Below are 23,308 nucleotides of genomic sequence, written 5' to 3' on the forward strand. Positions count from 1 at the left end.
TAGAATTACATCTGCTCTCAGTAGTAACTATGATGACACTTGGAAAGGTTAATATACACTGATTCTTTGATTATGTTTTTGACCACAATCTTCTGAAACATGAGAATATTGCTTTTAGTTACCATTAGTTTAACTAAATAACTAGGAGCATACATTTGGCCATAGTTTGAAATTTGATGAACTAATAAAATGATCCTTTAGTTCCAATGAATTATAATTCTGATTAATTAGAAATTGAACATCTTGACTTTTAAAATTAGAACTGAAATTCTTCTGTTTTTTTAGATTACACTGAAATAGGCTGTAATCCATTCTAAAGTCAGATCACGGTTAGCATACAAACAGGAAATAATTTGTGTATGTTTAGCAATTATATTGTTTAGCCCACCCGTCAACTGACTGTTACATAGAAATCCTGCCAGGGGCTAAACTGCCTAAGCCCAAACTTTACTCAATGACTTCTAGAGAACACTCTTCTCATACTATACATAAACATTATACATAAATACTATAAATACATAAATACTATACATAAATGACCTTTGTGATCATATTATAAGTAACTGCGTTCTCTTTGCCAATGAAAAATAGTTTAACACCACCAACAATGCTGCTACCTTTCAAAAAGATCTTGACTTTGTGTTGGAATGGTCAAAAAATTGGCAACTCCAACAAATGCTCTGTCTTACACATTGGTGAAAGGAATCAGAACACAAAATACAAGCTGAGTGGACATGACCTTGTAGAGACCCTCATTCTGTCAAGGACCTTGGAGTATTCATATCAAATAATCTAAGTGCCAAAGCCCACTGTAACAACATCGCCAAAAATGCATTAAGGGTTATAAACCTTACCTTGCATAGCTTCTTCTCTGGTAACATTACACTACTAACCAGAGCATACAAAACATTTGCTAGACCAATTCTCAAATACAGCTTGTCTGTCTAGAACCCGCACTGCATATTGGACATTAATACAATTGAACGTGTCCAGAAATATTTCACAAGAAGAGTCCTCCATTCCTCCGCTCACAAAATACCTTATGCCACCAGACTTGAAATTTTGGGCTTAGAAAATTTAGAACTACGCCGCCTTCTGTATGACCTAAGCATAGCTCATAAAATCATCTGCTACAATGTCCTATCTGCCAGTGACTACTTCAGGTTCAACCACAACAATCTTAAATATTTGGTGGAGAGGTAAACCTTGTCCCCTATTTGGAAGGGCAGTTGGGGAGACCGATGCTTTTTGGCTTGCACTTCTTGTGTTTTCGCAGCTTCCTGAAGGGCTTGTTTCATGTTTTTCCATGCTTTCTTCAGTGATTCCATCCATTTGGTTAAGGTCATGGAAGAGGGTGGCTCCTTGGGGAGCTCAGGCATGGGGACGAAACCCATGCCTGTGGTTATTTTGAAGGGAGTTACCCCAGTACTACCATGCACTACTGTCCACTGCATTGTTGTATGCCACCTCAGCAAAAGGTAGTAAGTCTGCCCAGTTAGTTTGTTGGTAATTAACATAACACCTCAGCTATTGTTCTATCATTGTGTTAGTCCACTCCGCTGCCCCATTAATACTTGGATGAAAAGCTGAGCTAAGTCCTTGGGAGGATCCAACAGGTTTGATAAACTCTCTCCAGAACTTGGCTGTGAATTGGACCCCTGGTCCGAAATGATGCTCCTAGAAACCCCATGCAAAATGTGCTTTACAAATCATTTGGCTAGCTTGTGGGCTGATGGGAGATTGGAGCAGGCTATAAAATGAGCTTGCTTGGAGAAGAGGTCGATCACTGTCCAAATGACCATATTTCCCCCACTCTCTGGAAGCTCTACTATAAAATCCATGGTAATTTCTTCCCATGGACAGGATGGGTAAGCTACTAGTTGGAGCAGTTTAGGGGGTTTCCCTGGTTGTTTCTTCATAACAGCACACTTGCACAATTTTTGACATAGCTCTCAATGTCCTCTTTCATCTTTGGTCACCAAAATTGTCTCCTAGTCAGGTGCAAGGTTTTCAGGAACACAAAGTGTCCTGCCTGCTTTGCATGATGGCTTCTTTGAAGTACTTAAAGGTGGAGGCTGCTGGGGACATACAGGTTAGAGCCTTTCCAGGCTAGCCCATCTCTGAGGGTCAGTAGCCTTTTATTGTCCCTGTATCACGAATCAGCTGGCACCTCAGTTTTTAGAATTCAAGTCAGACCCCCTGCCTCTCCTCCTTTCCCAAGAAAGTATAGACTCTTGAAAACATGGTAGTTCAAAGGAACCTTTTATTGAGAAGAAGTGATAGCAGGACAGGTGAAGCAGACTTTAAATCCCCTCCCAAACTATACGGTTAGAAATAGGGCTTTAGAATCCCTCCCTCCAGTCTGAATGTAGATTCAGCCAATCCACAGGTGTGAAGATGTTATTGTAATGGCCATCCTGAGAAACAGATAAGGAGCCGTTCCCAGGATCTTCTGCTTTCAACAAACTGAAACAATCCACATGGCCTTCCCTATTACATTCCAAAGAAAGTGAGAATACTGCAGGGCGCTTAGTCACCAGGAAAAAGGTTATAAAAATACAGCTTATCCCCATGCTCCTCCTCCCTCTATTTGAATGGCAGTATCACATTAGGGATCTGACACCCCCTCTTCAGTTTTGCATCTGTTGCCTGGTTGTGACTTGCGTCACTTTCTGGGAGGGAGGCATCATAGGATCGACCACTTCCTCACTCTTGCTGTTGTATTGTGGCATTTGTGACAATTCTAGCTGCGGTTATTACATAAATAATCAAATATACAGTTTCTTTACTATAAATTCCCAGTAAAATCACCAACAATTCCTGTTTTAAATCAATATGTTGTTGCATCATCTTCTCCAGTCACATATGAATTTTTGCCCAGTATCTTTTTGCTTTCCCACACGTCCACCTCATATGATAATATGACCCCCGGTATCTGTTGGCATTTCCAACATTTAGTTGATTTATCTTTAAACATTTTGGCCAATCTTTCTGGTGCTAAATGCCATCTGTAAAACATCTTATATAAGTTTTCCTTTTATGCAGTTGACAATGTTAATTTGTAATTCCTATCCCATAGTTGCTGCCATTTAACTAGCTCTATCGTCTGACCAAAGTTGTTCGCCCATGTTATCATTGACTTGTTCTTCTAATTTAACACTCAATAAATAACTGTATTTTTTTTATCATTCTCTCTTCTATTCCTGTCAATATCTTACCCAATTCTGTCAGTTCCATATAAAAACTATAAAGTAGCATCCTTTTGATATCTAGTTTGTATTTGCAGCTGTGTGTACTGATCCATATCTTTTTTTTTTATTGAAAGAGTTTTAAAAAACAAAAACATTTTCCCCCTTTTCCCCCCCTCCCTCCCAAAAAAAAACCCCTCCCCCCCCCGGCTTCCCGGGTCAATCACAAGGTATTGTTATACATAAACCAAACATAGAATAAAATTTTCCCTTCCAATCCAAATAACCACATCCAAAGCTTTTCATCTCCCAACCCCCTCCCCATTACATAAAATAACTTTCTAATTATTCAAAGGCAATCTGATATTTCTTAATCTGATATCTGTTTTGTAGATAATCAATCCATTTTTTCCATTCAATTAAATATCTTTCCTGCGTATTGTCTTTTAAAAACGCTGAGATTTTAGCCATCTCAGCCAAATTAATGACTTTCAATATCCATTCTTCTATTGTAGGTACCTCTTCTTTCTTCCAGTATTGTCCAATCAACAGTCTTGCTGCTGTTATTAAATTCAGAATCAATTTAGTCTCAATCCCTGTACAATCCGTTATAATTCCCAAAAGGAAAAATTGTGGCAGGAACTTTATCTTCTTCTTCAGTACATTTTGAATAATCCACCAAATTCTTATCCAAAAGACCTTAATTTTCTTGCAAGTCCACCAAATATGAAAATATGTAGAGTCATCACAATCACACCTCCAACATTTCGCTTGGATATTAGGATACATACATGATAATTTTTGGGATCTAAGTGCCATCTATAAAACATCTTATAAAAATTTTCCTCTAAATTCTGTGCTTGTGCAAACTCAACATTCCTAACCCAAATTTTCTCCCATGTTTCCAACATTATTGGTTCCTGAATATTCTGTGCCCATTTTATCATACAATCCTTTACCAAATCCTTTTCCGAATCTATTTCAAGCAACACATTATACAATCTGTTTATATGCTCCTGGGTCTGATTTCTAATTTGCTTTATTAAATTTTCCTCCCTTTGCATTATACCAATTTTTTGATCTTCTTTCCATCTAGCACTTATTTGCCCATATTGAAACCAAGTATAATTCCTCCCTTCTTCATTTAATACCTGTAATGATTTTAATTGCAATCTACCTCCTTCAGCATACAAAAGTTCTTTATAAGTAATCATTTCCTGTTTCTGTTCTATATTTATATTCTCTATTGCATGTCTAGGGCTCGCCAATATAGGAATCTTGTATTCTAATTTATAGGAATATTTTTTCCAGACCCGCAAAAGAGCACTTCTCAACACAAGATTCTTAAAAGCCCTATCCACTTTTTTTTCATAAAATAAATACGATTAAATAATTCTTTAAGTGGGCCTAATATTTCATCCTGTGTTTTTTTATAAGTTGCTGTAAGACCATCTGTGCCAGGGGTTTTCCCCATTTTTAATTGTTTAATTGCCTCCACTATTTCTCCAGTATCTATCGGCCGATTCAGCTCCTCCCTCTGTTCTAATGTTAGAATATTAACCTTATAATCTTTCAAATAATCATAAATGTCCCTATTCAATATTTTGTCTTTTGCATATAGTGCAGTATAAAATTCTGAGAATGCCTTTTTAATTTTATCCCTTTGGTATATCTCTTTACCTTTATATTCTATTTTTTGTATGACACGTGCTTTCTGTTTCTTCCTTAAATTATATGCCAACCATCTCCCAGGTTTATTTGCATTACAAAAGGTATTATGTTTAGCATATTGTATATTCGTTGCCACCTGGTCTGCCATTAACATATTAAATTGACTCTGTAATATTTTTATAGCCTCTTTAAGTTTGTGATCTTGTGGGTTTTGAATTAATAACTGTTGCTTCCTTTGAATTTCTTCTTCCAAGTACCTACGCTGCCTTTGTTTATTATTCCTTTGCCTATTGTCCAAGTAAATCAATATCCCTCTAATAAACGCTTTGCTCGCCTCCCACACAGTTCCTATAGGTGTCCCTTTGTACATATTAATATCAAAAAATTCTTTCAACTGTTTCTTACAATAAGTTACATTATCCTCATATCTAAACAGATTTTCATTCAACCTCCATGTTCTACCACCTTTTTTCCCTTGTAATAATTCCATCCATATTGGGCTATGGTCAGTTAAACACCTCGGAAATATCTTCGTTTTCTTCACCCTAGAAAGCAAGTCATTAGAAATTAAAATAAAATCAATACGTGAAAAAGATTGATGCCTATCAGAAAAAAAAGTAAAATCTCTCTCATCTGGATTCCGTAACCTCCATATATTTCTAAACTCAAAGTCTTCCATCATTTCAAAAAAGGATTTTGGTAATTTTGCATGTATAGGTATCTTCTTGGAGGAGGTTCTCTTATCCCTTCTTGTATCAATTACTCCATTCCAGTCTCCTAATAAAATAAACGAACTATAATCCCAGAGGGTCAACCTCTCATGTAACATTTTGTAAAACTTTTCTTGTTGCTGATTAGGTGCATAAATACCTATCAGCAAAGTCTTTTTTGCATCTATCACCAGTTCAATAACAATAAATCTTCCTTGAATATCTGCCTCAATTAACTTAGCTGGTATATCCTTCCTGATATATACAACAATTCCATACTTCTTTTCCAAAGCTGATGCAACAAAATGGTTACCCAATTTTGAATTAATTAAATATTTTTGGTCTGATAATTTTATATGTGTCTCTTGCAAACAAATCACATCATTTTTAAATTGTTTCAAGTAGTGAAATATTTTCCTTCTTTTCTGAGCTGAATTCAAGCCATTAACATTCCATGACAAGATTCTATTTGCCATTACTGGCCTCCTGAAGCTTTGAAGCAGACAACGGAAGCTCCTCCTCCGGTATCTTCCGTCTAGCTCCTCCCACAGCTTCCATACTGGGATCCTGGCTTTTACTTTAAGACTGTTGCTCTTCTTTACGCTTAAGGGCTCCTCTTGTCACCCTTTGCTCTTGTGGTTCCTCTAATACTGGCAGCAATGCAGGCTCTTGGATCACCACACCTTCTTGAATCTCTTGAAGTTTTTCTATCACTTCTATTTCAACTTTCAAAACTGTAGAAAGAAAATCCTTTGCCTTTAAAACAGTGTCAATTCTATATCTCCTTCCTTGATAGAATACTGTCAGTCCAACTGGCACCTCCCATCTGAATTGAATCTGATGTTTTTTAAGTTCTTGTGTAAAAAAAGCAAATTCCTTCCTATCTCTTAACATCTTTGAAGGAATCTCTTTCAACACCTTCAGCTCCTGTTCTCCAATTTTTAAAGTTGTCTGATATGAAACTTGCAGAATCTGATTTCTCATAGTCCTTTTCACAAAATAAACCACAATGTCCCGAGGAAGCTTTCTCTGTCTTGCAATCCAGGAATTAACTCTATATATTTTATCAATTTGGTAAGCTACCTCTTGGGGTTCCACTTCAATAAATTCAGCCAATGCTTCTGATCTAATTTTTCTTAAGTCTTCTCCTCGCTCTTCTTGCATACCACGAATTCTAAGAGCTCCTTCCATAAGTTTATATTGTAATATCACAACCTGATCTTCATTTTGATCCACTTTTTTCTGAACACCTTTCATTTTGTCTTCTAAATGCTTATTTGACTGAGAGATCTGTTGCATTTCCACTTCCAATCCCTCAATTTTTTTACTCAGTCCTTGAACTGCCATGAGAATATCTTCTCTTATTTTTGCATTAAAATTCTCCATCATCTCTTTTTGCCTATCTTCAGAAAGTTTTAATTGTTCTTTCAATATTTCCTCAAGACTTGGTTCAGATCCCCTTCTTCCAGAAGGCTTTAAAGGTTTAGCTGCCATTCTGTCTTCAAAAGAATCAGGAATTCAAACTTAATAACTTTCCTTCCCTCCTTTCAGTATAAAAAAACTCCGTTTGTAACAATCCACAAATAACGCTACTTCATCGTACTAAAAAATTTTTACTTTCACTTTCAGACGCCATTTTAAAAGTCAATTAATCAAAGACAAAGAAAGGTTTCAAGTTTCAAAAAGGGAGTCGGTACTTGCCGTGCTGATTCTACATCAAAGATCGAACGCTTGTGAAATTCCCGTCTGCTTAGAAAATCAATCAATTTAATAAGTCCTTTTGAGCAGAAGCGACATTCCCACTCCTTTTTCCTGATAAAAACAGGAGCGTGTTGAAGTTGGAGGGAGTGGAATTCGATGGGGTCATAAATCCAGGAAAATTCGCTCTTGAGAGCAAACCCCCTGTCAGACCTGCCACTTTTCCACAACTCTGATAACCTCTTTCGCCCAGAGGGTATGCTAAGCTCAGTGAACAGTGATTTTTTTTTCTGTTTCACTGACTTTTACAATCTTCTAACACGGAGTGCTCTGTTAGAGCACCCAGCAGGAGGGTGACATCACTGGAGCCTCTGTACTGATCCATATCAATCCCCTGCTTTTCCAATTCACATTTCATTTTAAGTTTCCCCTTTTCTGAAATTCTGATATTTGTATCTAACAATATTTCCCATATTACACACCAGAACACCAGAACAACTAGACACAAGAACAGTTTTTTCCCGAAGGCCATCACTCTGCTAAACAAATAATTCCCTCAACACTGTCAGACTATTTACTGAATCTGCACTACTATTAATCGTTTCATAGTTCCCATCACCAATCTCTTTCCACTTATGACTGTATGACTATAACTTGTTGCTGGCAATCCTTATGATTTATATTGATATATTGATCATCAATTGTGTTGTAAATGTTGTACCTTGATGAACGTATCTTTTCTTTTATGTACACTGATAGCATATGCACCAAGACAAATTCCTTGTGTGTCCAATCACACTTGGCCAATAAAAATTCTATTCTATTCTATTCTATTAATAATATTTGGATGTATAATTGCTTCCATTGTTGAAAGCCAGGCTGGAATCTTCAAGTAATGTTGCTCTCTATTTTTTTCCCATACTAATAACAAAGCATTTCTTATATAGTGTCTTTGGAAGTAATCAATGTATCTTATTTTTCCCATACCATACAAAAGCATGCCAATCTAATTGCAAGTGTCCCTCCAATGTCCCTCCAATGTCAATAATCTTGTATTTCTCAGTACAATCCATTCCTTCATCCACGTTAGCACTGTTGCTTGGTAATATAATTCACAATTTGGTAATCCAAACCCTCCCTTACCTCTTATGTCTTGTAGCATTTTTAGATTAATTCTTGCTTCCCCTCCCCCCCGCCATATATATTTCATTATTCTCTTATTGAGCTCTTCAAAATATTTTTTCTCCATTTTTATCGGGATTGTTTGGAATAAAAATAATATTCTTGGTAATATGTTCATTTTAATTAAAGCCATTCTTCCTATTAATGATAATTACATGTTTTTCCATCTATCCAAATCTACCTTAATTTTCTTTTTCAGCTTATAGTAGTTGTCTTCCTTAATCGTTACACATCTTGCTGTTATTTGTATCCCTAAATATTTTACTTTCTTTTTGTAATCTGGATATTTAATCTCTCCGTCAAGTCCCTTTTCTGCTTCTCTATAACATTTTTCACTAAGATTTTTGTTTTGTCCTTATTGATTTTCAGTCCTGCCACCTCAACATATTCTTCTGTTCTTTTTAGTAACTTTGGTCCTGTTTCTTGTGCATCTTCTAAAATAAATACCAAATCATCTGTGAATGTCTGCAATTCCTCCTTTTTTATTTCCATACCCTTTATCTCCTTATCCTGTCTTTTTTTTTAATTCAAAAAGTTTTACAAAAAAATTTTCCCCTTCCCCCCCACTCCCTTCATAACCCCCTCCCCCCTCCCCTCTGACTTCCCGGAACGAGCACAAGGTATAGTTAAAAATAAAACAAACATATGCTAAAAAAATTTCATCCCAACTTAATTATACTCCTACAATTCTCATCAGTTCCTAACTTCCCCCAAAAACAATCAAAAATAATACATCATAATCATTCAAAAGCAGTCTGATAACTCTTAGTCTGATATCTACTTTGAATATAGTCAATCCATTTTTTCCATTTCTTTAAATATCTTTCTTGCGTATTGTCTTTCAAAAAGGCTGATATTTTCGCCATCTCAGCCAAATTGGCAACTTTCAATATCCATTCTTCTATTGTAGGTACTTCTTTTTTCTTCCAATACTGTCCTATTAGTAATCTTGCTGCTGTTATTAGATTTAAAATCAATTTAGTCTCAATTACTGTACAGTCCGTGATAATTCCCAGCAGAAAAAATTGCGGCAGGAACTTTATCTTCTTTTTCAGAATATTTTGTAAAATCCACGAAATTTTTATCCAAAAGGCCTTTATATCCTTACAAGTCCACCAAATATGAAAATATGTAGCGTCATCACAATTATATCTCCAACATTTTGCTTGCATATCTGGATACATACACGATAATTTCTTAGGATCTAAATGCCATCCATAAAACATTTTATAAAAATTTTCCCTCAAATTCTGTGCCTGCGTGAATTTAACATTTCTAACCCAAATTTTTCCCCAAGTTTCCAATAATATTGGCTCCTGAAAATTTTGTGCCCACTTTATCATACAGTCCTTTACCAAGTCCCTTTCAGAATCTATTTCAAGTAACACATTATACAATCTCTTTATATGCTCCTGAGACTGATTTCTAATTTGCTTTACCAAATTTCCCTCGTTCTGCTCTATACCAATTTTCTGATCTTCCTTCCATCTAGCACGTAGTTGCTCATATTGAAACCAAGTATAATTTTTCCCTTCTTCTTTTAATACGTGTAAAGATTTTAATTGCAAATTACCTCTTTCAGTATACAAAAGATCTTTATATGTAATCATTTCCTGATTCTGTTCTATATTTATATTCTCTATTGTGTGTCTAGGACTTGCCCACATAGGAACCTTATAATTTAGTTTATAAGAGTATTTTTTCCAAACACGCAGAAGAGCAGTTCTTAACACATGATTTTTAAAGGCTTTATCCACTTTTTTGTCATAAATTAAATATGCATGCCATCCATATAGCAAGTCATAACCTTCTATATTCAGAATTCTTTCTTCCGTTAAATTAAACCAATCATTTATTGCAGAGAGAGCAGCTGCTTCATAGTATAATTTAAAATTGGGCATTTTTAAACCTCCCCTTTCCCGAGAATCTTGAATTATTTTCATTTTAACCCTAACTTTTTTACCTTCCCATATAAATTTGTTAATTCCCATTTGCCATTCTTCAAGATTCTTATCTTTCTTAATTATTGGTATCATCTGAAAGAGGAATAAAAATCTAGGTAAAACGTTCATTTTAATAGCAGCTATTCTCCCCAACAACAATAACTGTAATTTTTTCCAAACCATCAAGTCCTTCTGAACTTTTTGCCATAAGACCTCATAATCATTCTTATACAATTTCACATTTGACGATGTAATATAAACCCTAAATATTTAACCTTCTTTACAATTTCAAATCCTGTTATTTCCTCTAATTTTTCTTTCTGTTGTCTGGCCATATTTTTTTATTATCACTTTTGTCTTTTTCTGATTTACCTTAAACCCTGAAACCTTCCCATATTGATCAATTATTTCCAACAAAGATATACTAGAATTTATAGGGTTTGTTAAAGTAATCACTAGGTCATCTGCAAAAGCTCTCAGTTTATATTCATGTTGTCTAACTTTAATTCCCTCTATCTCATTTACTTCTCGTATTTTATCCAATAATGTTTCTAGGGTTAAAATAAACAATAATGGTGATAAAGGACATCCCTGTCTTGTTCCTTTCGCAATCTTAAAAGGTTCTGTTAAGTTACCATTAATTATAATCTGTGCTGTTTGCGCTCCATAAATTGCCCTAATTATTCTTCTAAAACCATCTCCAAATTGCATCTTTTCTATTAATTTAAATAAAAAATCCCAATGCAATTGATCAAAAGCTTTCTCTGCATCAAGAAAAATAAATGCTGCTGGAATAAAAATTTTCTTTTCTAAATACTCCAATAAATTAACAATCTGCCTAACATTATTCCTCATCTGTCTCCCTTTTATAAATCCAGATTGATCATTCTTCGCTGCAAAATTAACATTAATCTGTTAGCTATTATTTTAACAAAAATCTTATAATCATTATTTAAAAGTGAGGTTGGCCTGTAATTCCCAGGTTTAGAACAATCCTGTTCCTCTTTTGGTATCAATGAAATAAAAGAAGTTCTCCATGAGGGGGGAATTCCCCCTCCTAATTGTATCTGATTAAATAATTCCTTAAGTGGACCTAACATCTCATCCTGTAAATTCCTATAATAACTAACTGTAAACCCATCCGTACCAGGAGTTTTCCCATTTTTAATTGTTTAATTACCAAAATAATTTCTTCAGAGGTTATAGGCCAGTTCAGTTCATCCTTTTGTTCTAAAGTTAAATTTTTAACCTTATATTCCTTCAAATAATTATCAATATCCCTGTTCAATATATTATCTTTAAGGTGTAAATTTGTGTAATATTCTAAAAAAGCTTTTTTTAATTTTATCCTGTTGACATCTCTCTTTGCCTTTATATTCTATTTTTTCTATAGTACATTGTTTTTGTTTTTTCCTTAAGATATATGCTAACCACCTACCAGGTCTATTTGTATTACAAAAAGTATTATGTTTTATTTATTTATTTATTTATTTATTTAATCATATTTATATACCGCCCTATCTCCCGAAGGACTCAGGGCGGTTTACAGGCACTTAAAAACACATAAATACAGTATAAAACAATTAAAAAACTTATTCAAAAAGCCCGTTAATTAAAACATACAAATAAAACCCAATTAAAACCCATAAATTTAAAATCTAGCTCAGTCCTGCACAATTAAATAAGTGTGTTTTAAGCCCGCGGCGGAAGGTCCGAAGGTCCGGAAGCTGACGGAGTCCGGGGTAGTGCTCCAAAGGGTGGAGCCCACAGAGAAGGCCCTTCCCCTGGGCGTCGCCAGACGACATTGCCTCGCTGACGGCACCCTGAGGAGACCCTCTCTGTGAGAGCGCACGGGTCGGTGAGAGGTATTCGGTAGCAGTAGGCGGTCCCGTAAATAACCTGGCCCAATGCCATGGAGCGCTTTAAAGGTGGTCATAAAATTGAAGACCGAAGGCCACAGGTAGCCAGTGCAGTCTGGCAGGATGGTGTTGCGCGAGCCACGAGGGCTCCTCTATAACCCCGCCGCATTCTGGACTAACTGTAGCCTCCGGATGCCCTTCAAGGGGAGCCCCATGTAGAGAGCATTGCAGTAATCCAGGCGAGACGTCACGAGTGCGTGAGTGACCGTGCATAGGGTGACCATAGAGTGACCGTGCATGTTTGGCATATTGTATATTTGTTGCCACCTGATCAGCCATTATCATATTAAATTGACTCTGTAATAACTTTATTGCATCTTTAAGTTTTTGATCATGTGGGTTATGTATTAATAATTGTTGTTTCTTATAAATTTCCTCTTCTAGATACCTACGCTGTCTTTGTTGCTTATTTCTCTATTTTTAATATATATTAATACACCTCTCATAAAAGCTTTACTGGCGTCCCAAACCATTTCTATCGATGTTTCCTTATTCAACTTATAATAAAAAAATTCTTTCATCTGCTTTTTACATTGATTTACATTATTCTGATATCTAAACAAATTTTCATTTAATCTCCATGTTCTTCTACCTTCTTTTCCATATTGCAATTCCATCCAAACAGGACTATGATCAGACAAACATCTTGGAAATATCTTAATTTTCTTCACCCTAGAAAGCAAATCATTAGAAGTTAAAATAAAATCAATACATGAGAAGAATTGGTGCCTATCAGAGAAAAAAGTATAGTCTCTTTCCTCCAAATTCCGCAGTCTCCATACATCTCTCAACTCAAAATCTTCTATCATCTCAAAAAAGGATTTAGGCAGCTTTGCATGTGCAGGTATCTTCTTAGAAAAAATTCTCTTGTCCTTTCGTGTATCTATTACTCCATTCCAATCTCCTGATATAATACATGATTTATAATCCCATAGAATCAACTTATCATACAACATTCTATAAAATTTTTCTTGTTGCTGATTGGGTGCATATATTTATTTATTTATTTATTTATTTATTTATTTATTTATTTATTTATTTAATCATATTATAAAAATCACAATATCAATATTAAAAGAAATTAAAACAAGCTATTATAAATCCAAATTTAAAACAAATTAAAATATTAAAATATTAAAATATTAAAATATTAAAATATTAAAATATTAAAATATTAAAATATTAAAATATTAAAATATTAAAATATTAAAATATTAAAATATTAAAATATTAAAATATTAAAATATTAAAATATTAAAATATTAAAATATTAAAATATTAAAATATTAAAATATTAAAATATTAAAATATTAAAATATTAAAATATTAAAATATTAAAATATAATAACCCAATAAAATTTTCTTGTTGCTGATTGGGTGCATATATTTATTTATTTATTTATTTATTTATTTATTTATTTATTTATTTATTTATTTATTTATTTATTTATTTATTTATTTATTTATTTATTTATTTATTTATTTATTTATTTATTTATTTATTTATTTATTTATTTATTTTTAGAAAATTTAGATTTTAAATTTAGATTTTAAATTTAGATTTTAAATTTAGATTTTAAATTGTTTCAAATAATGAAATATTTTTCTTCTCTTCCTCCAAAGGACTAAATTCCATTCAATCTTGAGCTCAAAACATTTATTCATCTGTGCAGGACTGGCTTAGTTTTTAGATTTTAAATTTAGATTTTAAATTGATTTTAATATCTATATTTTTACTTTTAATTAATATAGAATAATTTTTAATGATTGTTTTAATTTGTATATTGATTTTATATAAAATTTTTCTTGTTGCTGATTGGGTGCATATACCAAACAAAATCTTTTTGTTCCTATTGTAAGTTCAATAGCAATATATCTTCCGTGAATATCTGCCTCTATTAACTTGGCTGGTATATCTTTTTTCAAATAAACCACTATGCCATGTTTTTTTTCCAAAGCTGAAGCAACAAAATGTTTACCTAACTTTGAGTTTATTAAGTACTTCTGATCTGATAATTTAATGTGTGTTTCTTGTAAGCAAATCACATCATTTCTAAATTGTTTCAAATAATGAAATATTTTTCTTCTCTTCTGAGCTGAATTCAAACCATTGACATTCCAGGTCAAGATTTTATTTGCCATTACTGGCCTGCTGAAGCTTTTGAGCGATCAGCTGAAGATCATCCTCCTGTATCTTCGGCCGTGCTCCTCCCACCGCTTCTGTAGCAGAATCCTGAACTTTACTTTGAGTTTGTTGCTCCTTTTCTTTACGCTTAAGGGCTCCCCTCGTCAGTCTTTGTTCTTGTGGTTGTTCCTCAGATGGTAACATCACTGGAATCACCTCAGCTTCCACACCCATTTGAGTCTCTTGAATTCTTTTTTCTATTATTTCTACTTCAAGTTTCAGCACTGTAGAAAGAAAATCTTTGGCCTTAAGCACTGTATCAATACGATATCTCCTTCCTTGATAATACACTGTCAAACCAACTGGAACCTCCCATCTAAATTGAATCTGGTATTTCTTAAGTTCTTGTGTAAAAAATGTAAAGTCCTTTCTATCCCTTAACATCTTGGGAGGAATCTCTTTCAAAACCTTCAGCTCCTGTTCTCCTATTTTCAAGTTTTTCTGAAATGCAACTTGCAAAATTTGATTTCTCACTGTTCTTTTCAAAAAATAAACCACAATGTCTCTAGGAAGTTTCTTCTGCCTAGCAATCCAGGAATTAACTCTATAAATTTTGTCAATTTGATAAGCAACCTCTTGTGGATCAAGTTCAATAAATTCAGCCAGAGCTTCTGATAAAATTTTTTTTAAATCTTCCCCTTTCTCCTCATTCAAGCCCCTAATTCTCAGAGCTCCTTCCATCATTCTATACTGCATCACCACCACTTGATCTTCATTTTTGTCCAATTTGATTTGCATTCCCCCCATTCTATTTTCTATTTGCTGATTTGACTGAGCAATTTCTTGCACCTCCTCCTCCACCACCTCCAGTCTTTTGCCAAACCTTGAAAGCCATCAAAATATCTTCTTATTTTTTATTATTCTCTTTATTTCTTCTTATTTTCTCATTATTATCCATATCTCCTTAAACCTTTCTTCAAACACTTTCCTTGTCTTTAATCAAATCTTCTAAAGCTGGTTCAGAACCCTTCTACCCCAGTCTTAGGTGGTTTAGTAGCCATTTCAGTTTTAAAATTCACAAAATATAAGTCTAGAAACTTCTCTTTTCCCTTTAAGTATAGGAGAGCTCACTTCATTAAAATCCACACATAACATTTCTTAGCTTCTTAGTTACACAGCCTGTTTAAATTCCATTCTTCACTTTCACTCCTTTCAGGCGCCATCTTAAACAGTCAGTTAAAACAAGGAAAAAAAAGTTTCTCTTTTTAAAAGGTAGAAGTCAGGAAATCAAAAATACTTGCAATCCAGTAGTTGTTCACTCGTGCTTGTTCCGTCTGCATATAGAAATCCACAAGGAAAAAGCAATTAGCAGAGATGGACACTTTCTTCTTTTCCTGCTTTTGCAGGAGCGCGCTGAAGATCGGAGCTTGGCAGGGTTATTTATGGGACTCAACCCTTGTTGCATCGTTGTCATCTAGGGTGGGTCTTCTTCGCTGACTTATCCTGAGGATGCTGTTTGCAGATGGATGAGGCCTCCACTTTTAGGAACACGGGCTACCTTCCCAATAAGGACTCAGACACCATTGTTCTCTCGGGATGGGGTGAGCCCAGATTGCTCTGAGCTCACACCTTTTATTGAGTAGCAAACAGGTAAAGCATGACTATACAATTGTCACGTAGCAGGTATTGTTATTTTAAGTATCTGTTTCCCAATTGCCATATTAGGTAATCTCTTTCCCCAATTGCCATATTAGGTAATCTCTTTCCCCAATTGCCATATTAGGTTATCTCTTTCCCCAACTACCATATTAGGTTATGTCTTCCTCTTGATTAGGTTATCTGTTTTCCCCTTGCCTTATTAGGTCATGTCTTCCTCTTGCTTTGTATGTGTATTGAAAACTGTTGACAGTTGACTCAGTTGTCTGACCAAGGATTTTACAGGGCTGAATTACAGCTCAGATTTTGTACCTCGCAATGCACACTGACTCCACATTTCCTCCTTTTTTATTTTATTTTAAAATTGCTCGAGACAATCATTTTTGATAGCTTCCATTGCATAAGCCTGCATGGCCGGAGCAGGCCCTTTAAGGTCGACACCTTCCATGTCAGTGAGCAAGGTTTTTTGTGAAAGGTAATTGTCATCCTCTATATCAGAATCGGAGGTAAATGCTAACAGTGGCTGTTTGCATGGGTCGTAAACCTGAGCAGCTACCAAATTCAATTTTGCCTTGGTTTCAGAAACCTCCGAGTCAAGTGCTTGAATGCGAGATTTTAAAAATTGTATCATACGTCCTAAGATGCATGGTCCTATAGTACAAGCAAGCAATAACAACACAATAGGTCCTATTAAAGCAGACAATAAAGTGGTTAACCATGGGGAAACATTAAAAAGATCTTGATACCATAGTGGAGAATAGAGTGACATACCCTCCATGGAAAGGTTGAGACTGCAAACTGGAGGACATTCTTGATTTAGGCACATACATAGTACATTGATAATATAAATCTGTAGTGGCATTAATACAGTAAGTTGAATAATTGAGAGGGACATCTCCTCTGTTTTTATTTTTTAGGACCAGACAAATCAGTTGGTTTCATGTTGGTGTAAACACAAATATTAGCCATATTCGTCAGCCAGGCAGAAATTGTTAGGTGCAGTTTGGGTGTAATCATAAACTTTTAAAATTATACATCCTAATGCAATCATACCAACTACAACTATAATAGCTTGTAAACCATATCAAAGTTAAGTCTCTTAGTTTTTTCTTTGAGTCCTGTACAATGCCAGATGGTCAGCATAGAAGCAGTAGTCTTCCTTTAAAACCACACACAATCCACCTTCTTGGAGGAAGAGAAGGCCAAAGGAGCGGTAGATGTCTCTTGTAGGAAGAAAAAAGTCAATTGCCGTCAATCTTTTGATGGTAGGGACAGATATGTCGACCAGGGACTCACAAGGTCTCACCGTTGATTTGGATGTTCGCTGCATGACAGAAATCTCAAAATACAAATTTTACATGAATACATAAAACAAGAAAGAATCAACTGTCTTAAAAGGTCTTTTGATCGTTACATGTTTAAAAGACATGAGAAAGGGTCCCCTCCTCCTCTTTTTCTGGGTGAGAAAAGGCATTGTTGGAGGATTAGGGAGGGGGCCAAGGGGGAATAGAGAGCTTGCATGTAGAACTGAAAAAGAAACAACTGAACAGATAAACTATTACACTATATTCCCATATGAGAAAAGGTAGCTGGATTCACATGCTTCAGGAAGGAGATGACAGGTGAAATCATTTAAACAAAAGTACAGAGAAGAAAGAAAGTTGAACTCTGTTCTTCACCCTGTCTAGGTAGCAGGTCCATTCTGGAGGAAAAGTCATTTTTCTTCTTTCCAGCACCTTTAAAATTCATACCCACATAAAAGCAGGGACAAAGAAGAGATGACACAACTTGGGGAGGGGGTTTACATACAAATCTCAGTTTTGTTTTTTAACAAAGGTACTATGTGGAAGACAGAAAAAAAGACAAACAATCAATAAAAACCCAACTCCCACCCTTTTTATTCATGTGTGGAAGTTGTGCACTAACAAAATCCATACTATCAAAACCTTCCAAAAACAAACCACATTATATCTTAGCAAAATCACCATTTGTCTTATTTGCTCATGTTTTTCTAACTCCTAATTCCTAACATTAAACCTTTATTTCAGCTTCATTAACAAATTAAATCTTTCACAGCACTAGTATCTGCTCATCCTTCTAAATCTCTCTTCACATCCTGTAACTTTCTAATTTATCTCTGAAATAGTTCCTAAAACAGGGACTGCTGCTAAGGAACTGCTTCCTAAAACTGTGCTGCTAAAAAATAAAGATAAACAATACAAACAGCAAATAAGAGGCACCTTGAGTCTGATTCAAAAAGGAAAAACATTTTGTAAGCTTTTGGTGAGTCTGTTTATGTGGAAAACCTGAGTGCATTTCCCAAAAAAAGATTTCTGCTTAAAAAAAAATGCATCCATACATAAGAAGATAGCCATTTGTCTGAAATGCTGCAGGGTTTCCTGCCTGGGCAGGGGGTTGGACTAGAAGACCTCCAAGGGTCCCTTTCAACTCTTATTATGTATGTTAACAGCTTCAAAAATACAAAACTAAATGAAACATTTTGAGTCAAACACAGTGCTTTGAAAGCATTTATAAATATATAGGTTTAATCAGGCAGTTTAAACCTCAAAAAGTTCCAGAAAAGAGAAAAATTAAAATTAAAATCAAAATCAAAATTGTATGCATGATTAAAAATTAAAGTCAAAAGTGTTTTCAGGGTTGAAATTTAAAATCAAAAATGTTTTCAGGATGGAAAAGAAAATATATCTGCATAATTTTTACATAGCTTTTTGCAAAAGCAATGCTTCCAGAGAGCTTAATTGTCCCTCCCTTCTCAGACAAGAAGGAAGAGAGGAAAAAATAATAATGGAGTGGGGGTGAATGGTTCTCCCCCGTCGCCCACCCTTTTCCCTGGCACAAACAGGGAGTAAGGGGGGGGAGTTAAGATAAGCCAGCGAGGACAGAAAATTTTTTTAAAAGTAGCTCACTTGCTTGCAAAAGGAAAAAAAAATTGTTTTATTTTTTTTCCAAAAGTACCTGGCTGCTTGCATACAGAATTTATGCAGACAGATACACACACACACACACACACATACACACATGCAGAGACAATTTCTCACACATGCACACATTTCTTGCAAATCCAAAAGACAACACAGAAATTTCACACCTTCTCAATGAGTTTTGCACATACACAATTATCTCTACAATTCTTATGCAGGTCTGAAAATGATCACATACATACATACACACGCACACACATCATCAAACAACATTTACGTTCGAGAAAACTCAGCAGTTTAATTCATTAATGTGATTGTGGATCCTTTTAAGTCATTTTTGATAAGGCAGAGGTCCGGACAAACTGTTTAAGTGACATCGTGTAAAATTTTTGCTGGACTTTCATGGAAAAAGGTTCCCAATCTTTTCCATATAGTCACTGTGAGCAAATTCTTTCCCAGATTGTTTTCAAATATAAGGAAGTAATTGAACCAAATCAGTTGTTGATTAGTCTGAGTGATCGCACCCATGAAAGGGAGGTGCTCGAAGCAGGCAAAAGGAGGCAATTTTAAAGAGATGGAAGAAGCATATAGGTTTAATTTCTGTCAATATGCTTTGAGATTGAAGACAAAGCAAGTACAGATTTAATTTCTAGCTCAATATGCTTTGAAGGTTCAGAGAGAAAGGAGGAGGAGGAAAGGAAGGAGTTGGAGGCACAAACAGTTTGTAAAGAGGAAGTTTCAGAAGAATTAGGAAGGAGAAACAGAGTCAAAATCAGTGAGGTTCTGAGGTGCCAATTGTATTGGACTCAGGTAATGTAAAGTGGAAGGATAAAGGATAGTAAGAGCAGCCATGACCACCCTCCATGTGGTTAAGATTTCAGTTTTTGGGGTTCATAAAGAAATGCCTAATCTCCCAAAGCAAGTAATTTCCTGATGGGCAGGACAATGAAGAGTAATATAGAGAAGAAATTGATTAAGATTTTTAGAAAGAGGATATACAGTGGTGCCATTAATTTTTGCAAACAGTTAGTCTTCTTCACTAAAGAATAAAGTTCAGTCTAGAACTGAAACTTTGAAAGTGAGGAGCCCATTACTTGTATAAGCATTCCAGGTGCAAGTAATGGAGTGAAGGAAGTGTATCTCAGACAGAGATCACATTGATCAAGAAGAATCCATATTGCTTTTCTCTGTCATCTATGGGTCTTCTTCGCTGACTCAGAGTCCTTGAGGGATGCTGTTTGCAGATGGATGAGGCCCTCAGTGGTGCGTGTTAGGAACACGGGCTACCTTCCCAATAAGGACTCAGACACCATTGTTCTCTGGATGGGGTGAGCCAGATTGCTCTGAGCTCACACCTTTATTGAGTAGCAAACAGGTAAAGCATGACTATACAATTGTCACGTAGCAGGTATTGTTATTTTAAGTATCTGTTTAATTGCCATATTAGGTAATCTCTTTTATTGCCATAAGGTAATCTCTTTCTTGCCATAATTATCTCTTTCCCCAACTACCATATTAGGTTATGTCTTCCTCTTGATTAGGTTATCTGTTTTCCCCTTGCCTTATTAGGTCATGTCTTCCTCTTGCTTTGTATGTGTATTGAAAACTGTTGACAGTTGACTCAGTTGTCTGACCAAGGATTTTACAGGGCTGAATTACAGCTCAGATTTTGTACCTCGCAATGCACACTGACTCCACAAACCCTCCAGGGCTCTGCTTAAAAAAAAAAAGCCCCTGGGGAGAACTACCACTCCCCCGCTGCTCTTATCTCTCCCTTTCATCCAGGGAGGGAAATTAAAGCTGGCTCTTTCCTGGCTTTTACGATGTTCAGTGCGGAGCGCCTTAATTAGGCACTCAGCGAAAAAGGTGGCGCCACCGGAAGTCACCTTATCCTGTCTTATATTTCTGTCTAATACCTCCAGTGTCAATACAAATAACAATGGGAATAAAGGACATTCCTCTCTTGTACCCTTCATAATATTAACCTTTTCAGTCATATCTCCATTTACCATCACCCTTTCTGATTGCTTATATATTGTCTTAATCATATTAATAAATTTTTCTCCAATATCCATAATTTTTAGTTGCATCAACATAAATTGCCAGCTCACATTGTCAAAAGTCTTCTGAGCATCAAGGAAAATCAAGGCCATTTGTCTCCCTGGATGCACTTCATAATATTCCATGTGTTCAAGATTATTCTCATATTCTGCCCACTTTCTTTCAGTCTCAGTTAGTTTTTGGGATCAGTAAGCGCATGACTGTAAATTCCCCTCATTATTTTCTTGGAGGAGAACTGCATCCACCCCCACATCACTGGCATCTGCTTGAACAATAAAAGGTTGCTCTGGGTCTGGGTGCTTAAGAATTGGCTCTTTAGCAAAGAGTCTTTTAAGCATCTCGAATTTCTGGCATTTAAGGGTTGACTTGGCCAGGGTTTTACTCCCCCTCTGAAGCCTTTAGTAGCTCGGTGATTGGGGCGGGGTGATTTCAGCAAAGGAGGAAGTCTATAGAAATTAGTGAACCCTAGGAACCTTTGGAGTTGCTTGTGAGTTTGAGGGGATTGCCAGTCTAGGACAATTTCCTGGGTCTATTTCCACCCCTAACTGGACACCCGATATCCTAGGTAGATTAGGCTGGTCTTGTGGAATTTGTCTTTGGATAGTTTGGCATACGGGTTTGCCACTAGGAGTTTCTTGAGCTCTTGGCGCACCAATTTGATTTGCTCCTCCATGGTTTCAGTAAAGATGATAATGTCAACTAAATAACAAGGGCCCCTTTCTGCAACTCATTGATCAGTTGCATGAACACAGCAGGGGCCTCCTGAAGGCCGAAAGGCATCACTTTAAATTGGAAACTCCCCAGTGGGCAATTCAATACTGTTTTCTACTCATCCCCCTCTTTAATCCTCACCCAGTAATATGCCTCTTGCAGGTCTAGTTTGGTGAAGATTTTCCCCTTTGCCAAGTGGGGCAGCATGTCTTTCATCAGGGGGAGTAGGTACATATTTTCATGCAGACACCATTAATTCCTCTAAAATCCATGCATAGCTTCATTGTTCCATCTTTTTTCTCTTTGAACAGCACCGGTGCGGCCACCCATCATTTTTGTTAGCTGTATGAACCCTCTGGCCAGGTTTTTATTGATGTAGTCCTGTAGTTCCTTCATTTCCCTAGGGGTCATGGATTACAGCTTTGGTTTGGGTACAGCTTCGGTTTGGCCCCAGGCACAATCTCTATTGCTCAGTCAGTGGGGCAATGAGGGGGATAGTGTATTGCATTCCATCTTGCTGAAAACTTCTGCTAAGTCTGAGGCAATAGGCGTGAAAATTAGATATTGAAAGCAATCCAAATCTCTCCCCCCAAGGAATCAGGTTGAGTGTCCAATCCACATCTCCCCAAGGTGTCATGTGGGGCTCTTCTTCAGATGGACCCCATCTCTCTGGTATGCCGGAACGGTTGACCTTGAAAACTATCAAGGTCACAGCTGCTTGAAGCTTATGAGAAGTTTCCTCCCTTTTCTTGCGACATCTCCACCAGTTCGCTTCCCCCCCACCCATATACCAGCAAAATCTCCCCACCTCCTGTTACAGTGGCAGCCGATAGCAAGCAAGCATCATAGGCAGAGGCAGACATCCCTGGGCTCCAGACTTTGGTGCCATGATTTTCGTGGGGATGGTGAAGGGGCGGATGGCTTCACTTACCATTGGGTCGTCCTTGCCCTTGTCACTTTGTAGGGTGCAGGCTGCTAGGTGTCCCGAACTGGAGTTCTTCCTCCCTTGCTTGTGGGAAGAGAGACCTCAATGGCCTGCCATTTGTTTTTCTGAGTTTGCTTCATAGTATTCCAATGTATCCAATATAATTCGTATATTATCTCTAATTTGTCTTTTAGGCAAAAAACCATTTTGGTGTGAATGTATAAATTCATTCAGCAACCTCTTCAATCTTTCCACCATAATTGATGCAAATATTTTATAATCTGCATTTAATTGTGAAATTGGTCTATAATTCATTTGTTGCAAGTTTGATTCTTCTTTTGATATAAGAGTTATATATGCCTCCATCCATGACTTCAGGCTTCTATTAATAAATTATTAAATACTTGTAACATTTTATCACTTAGTACATCTTGCAATTCTTTATATAATTCTGCTGGTAATCCATCTGGCCCCAGGGTTTTTCCATTCTTCTGTCTTTTAATCCCCTCTATCAATTCCATCATTGATATTCTTTCTTCTAGTTCTTTTTTGAATTCTTCTGGTATTTTAGGAATCT

At 35.9% G+C, this 23,308-nt stretch overlaps 2 protein-coding genes across 3 annotated transcripts in view; one reads left to right on the forward strand and one right to left on the reverse strand.

The window, feature by feature from the left end:
- Positions 1-23,308, forward strand: part of CNTN1 (contactin 1) — a 423,340-nt gene that overhangs the window by 188,787 nt on the left and 211,245 nt on the right. The window lies entirely within an intron of this gene.
- Positions 4,168-7,396, reverse strand: LOC131202669 (uncharacterized). Its single transcript, XM_058191835.1, has 2 exons — positions 6,053-7,396; positions 4,168-5,404 (listed from the first exon to the last, which is right to left on the reverse strand). Exon 1 carries the CDS (start codon positions 7,061-7,063, stop codon positions 6,149-6,151), a length of 915 nt encoding a protein of 304 aa, XP_058047818.1. The 5' UTR covers positions 7,064-7,396; the 3' UTR covers positions 4,168-5,404; positions 6,053-6,148.

This window comes from Ahaetulla prasina, chromosome 7 (assembly GCF_028640845.1).
Source record: "Ahaetulla prasina isolate Xishuangbanna chromosome 7, ASM2864084v1, whole genome shotgun sequence".
Classification (NCBI taxonomy): domain Eukaryota; kingdom Metazoa; phylum Chordata; class Lepidosauria; order Squamata; family Colubridae; genus Ahaetulla; species Ahaetulla prasina.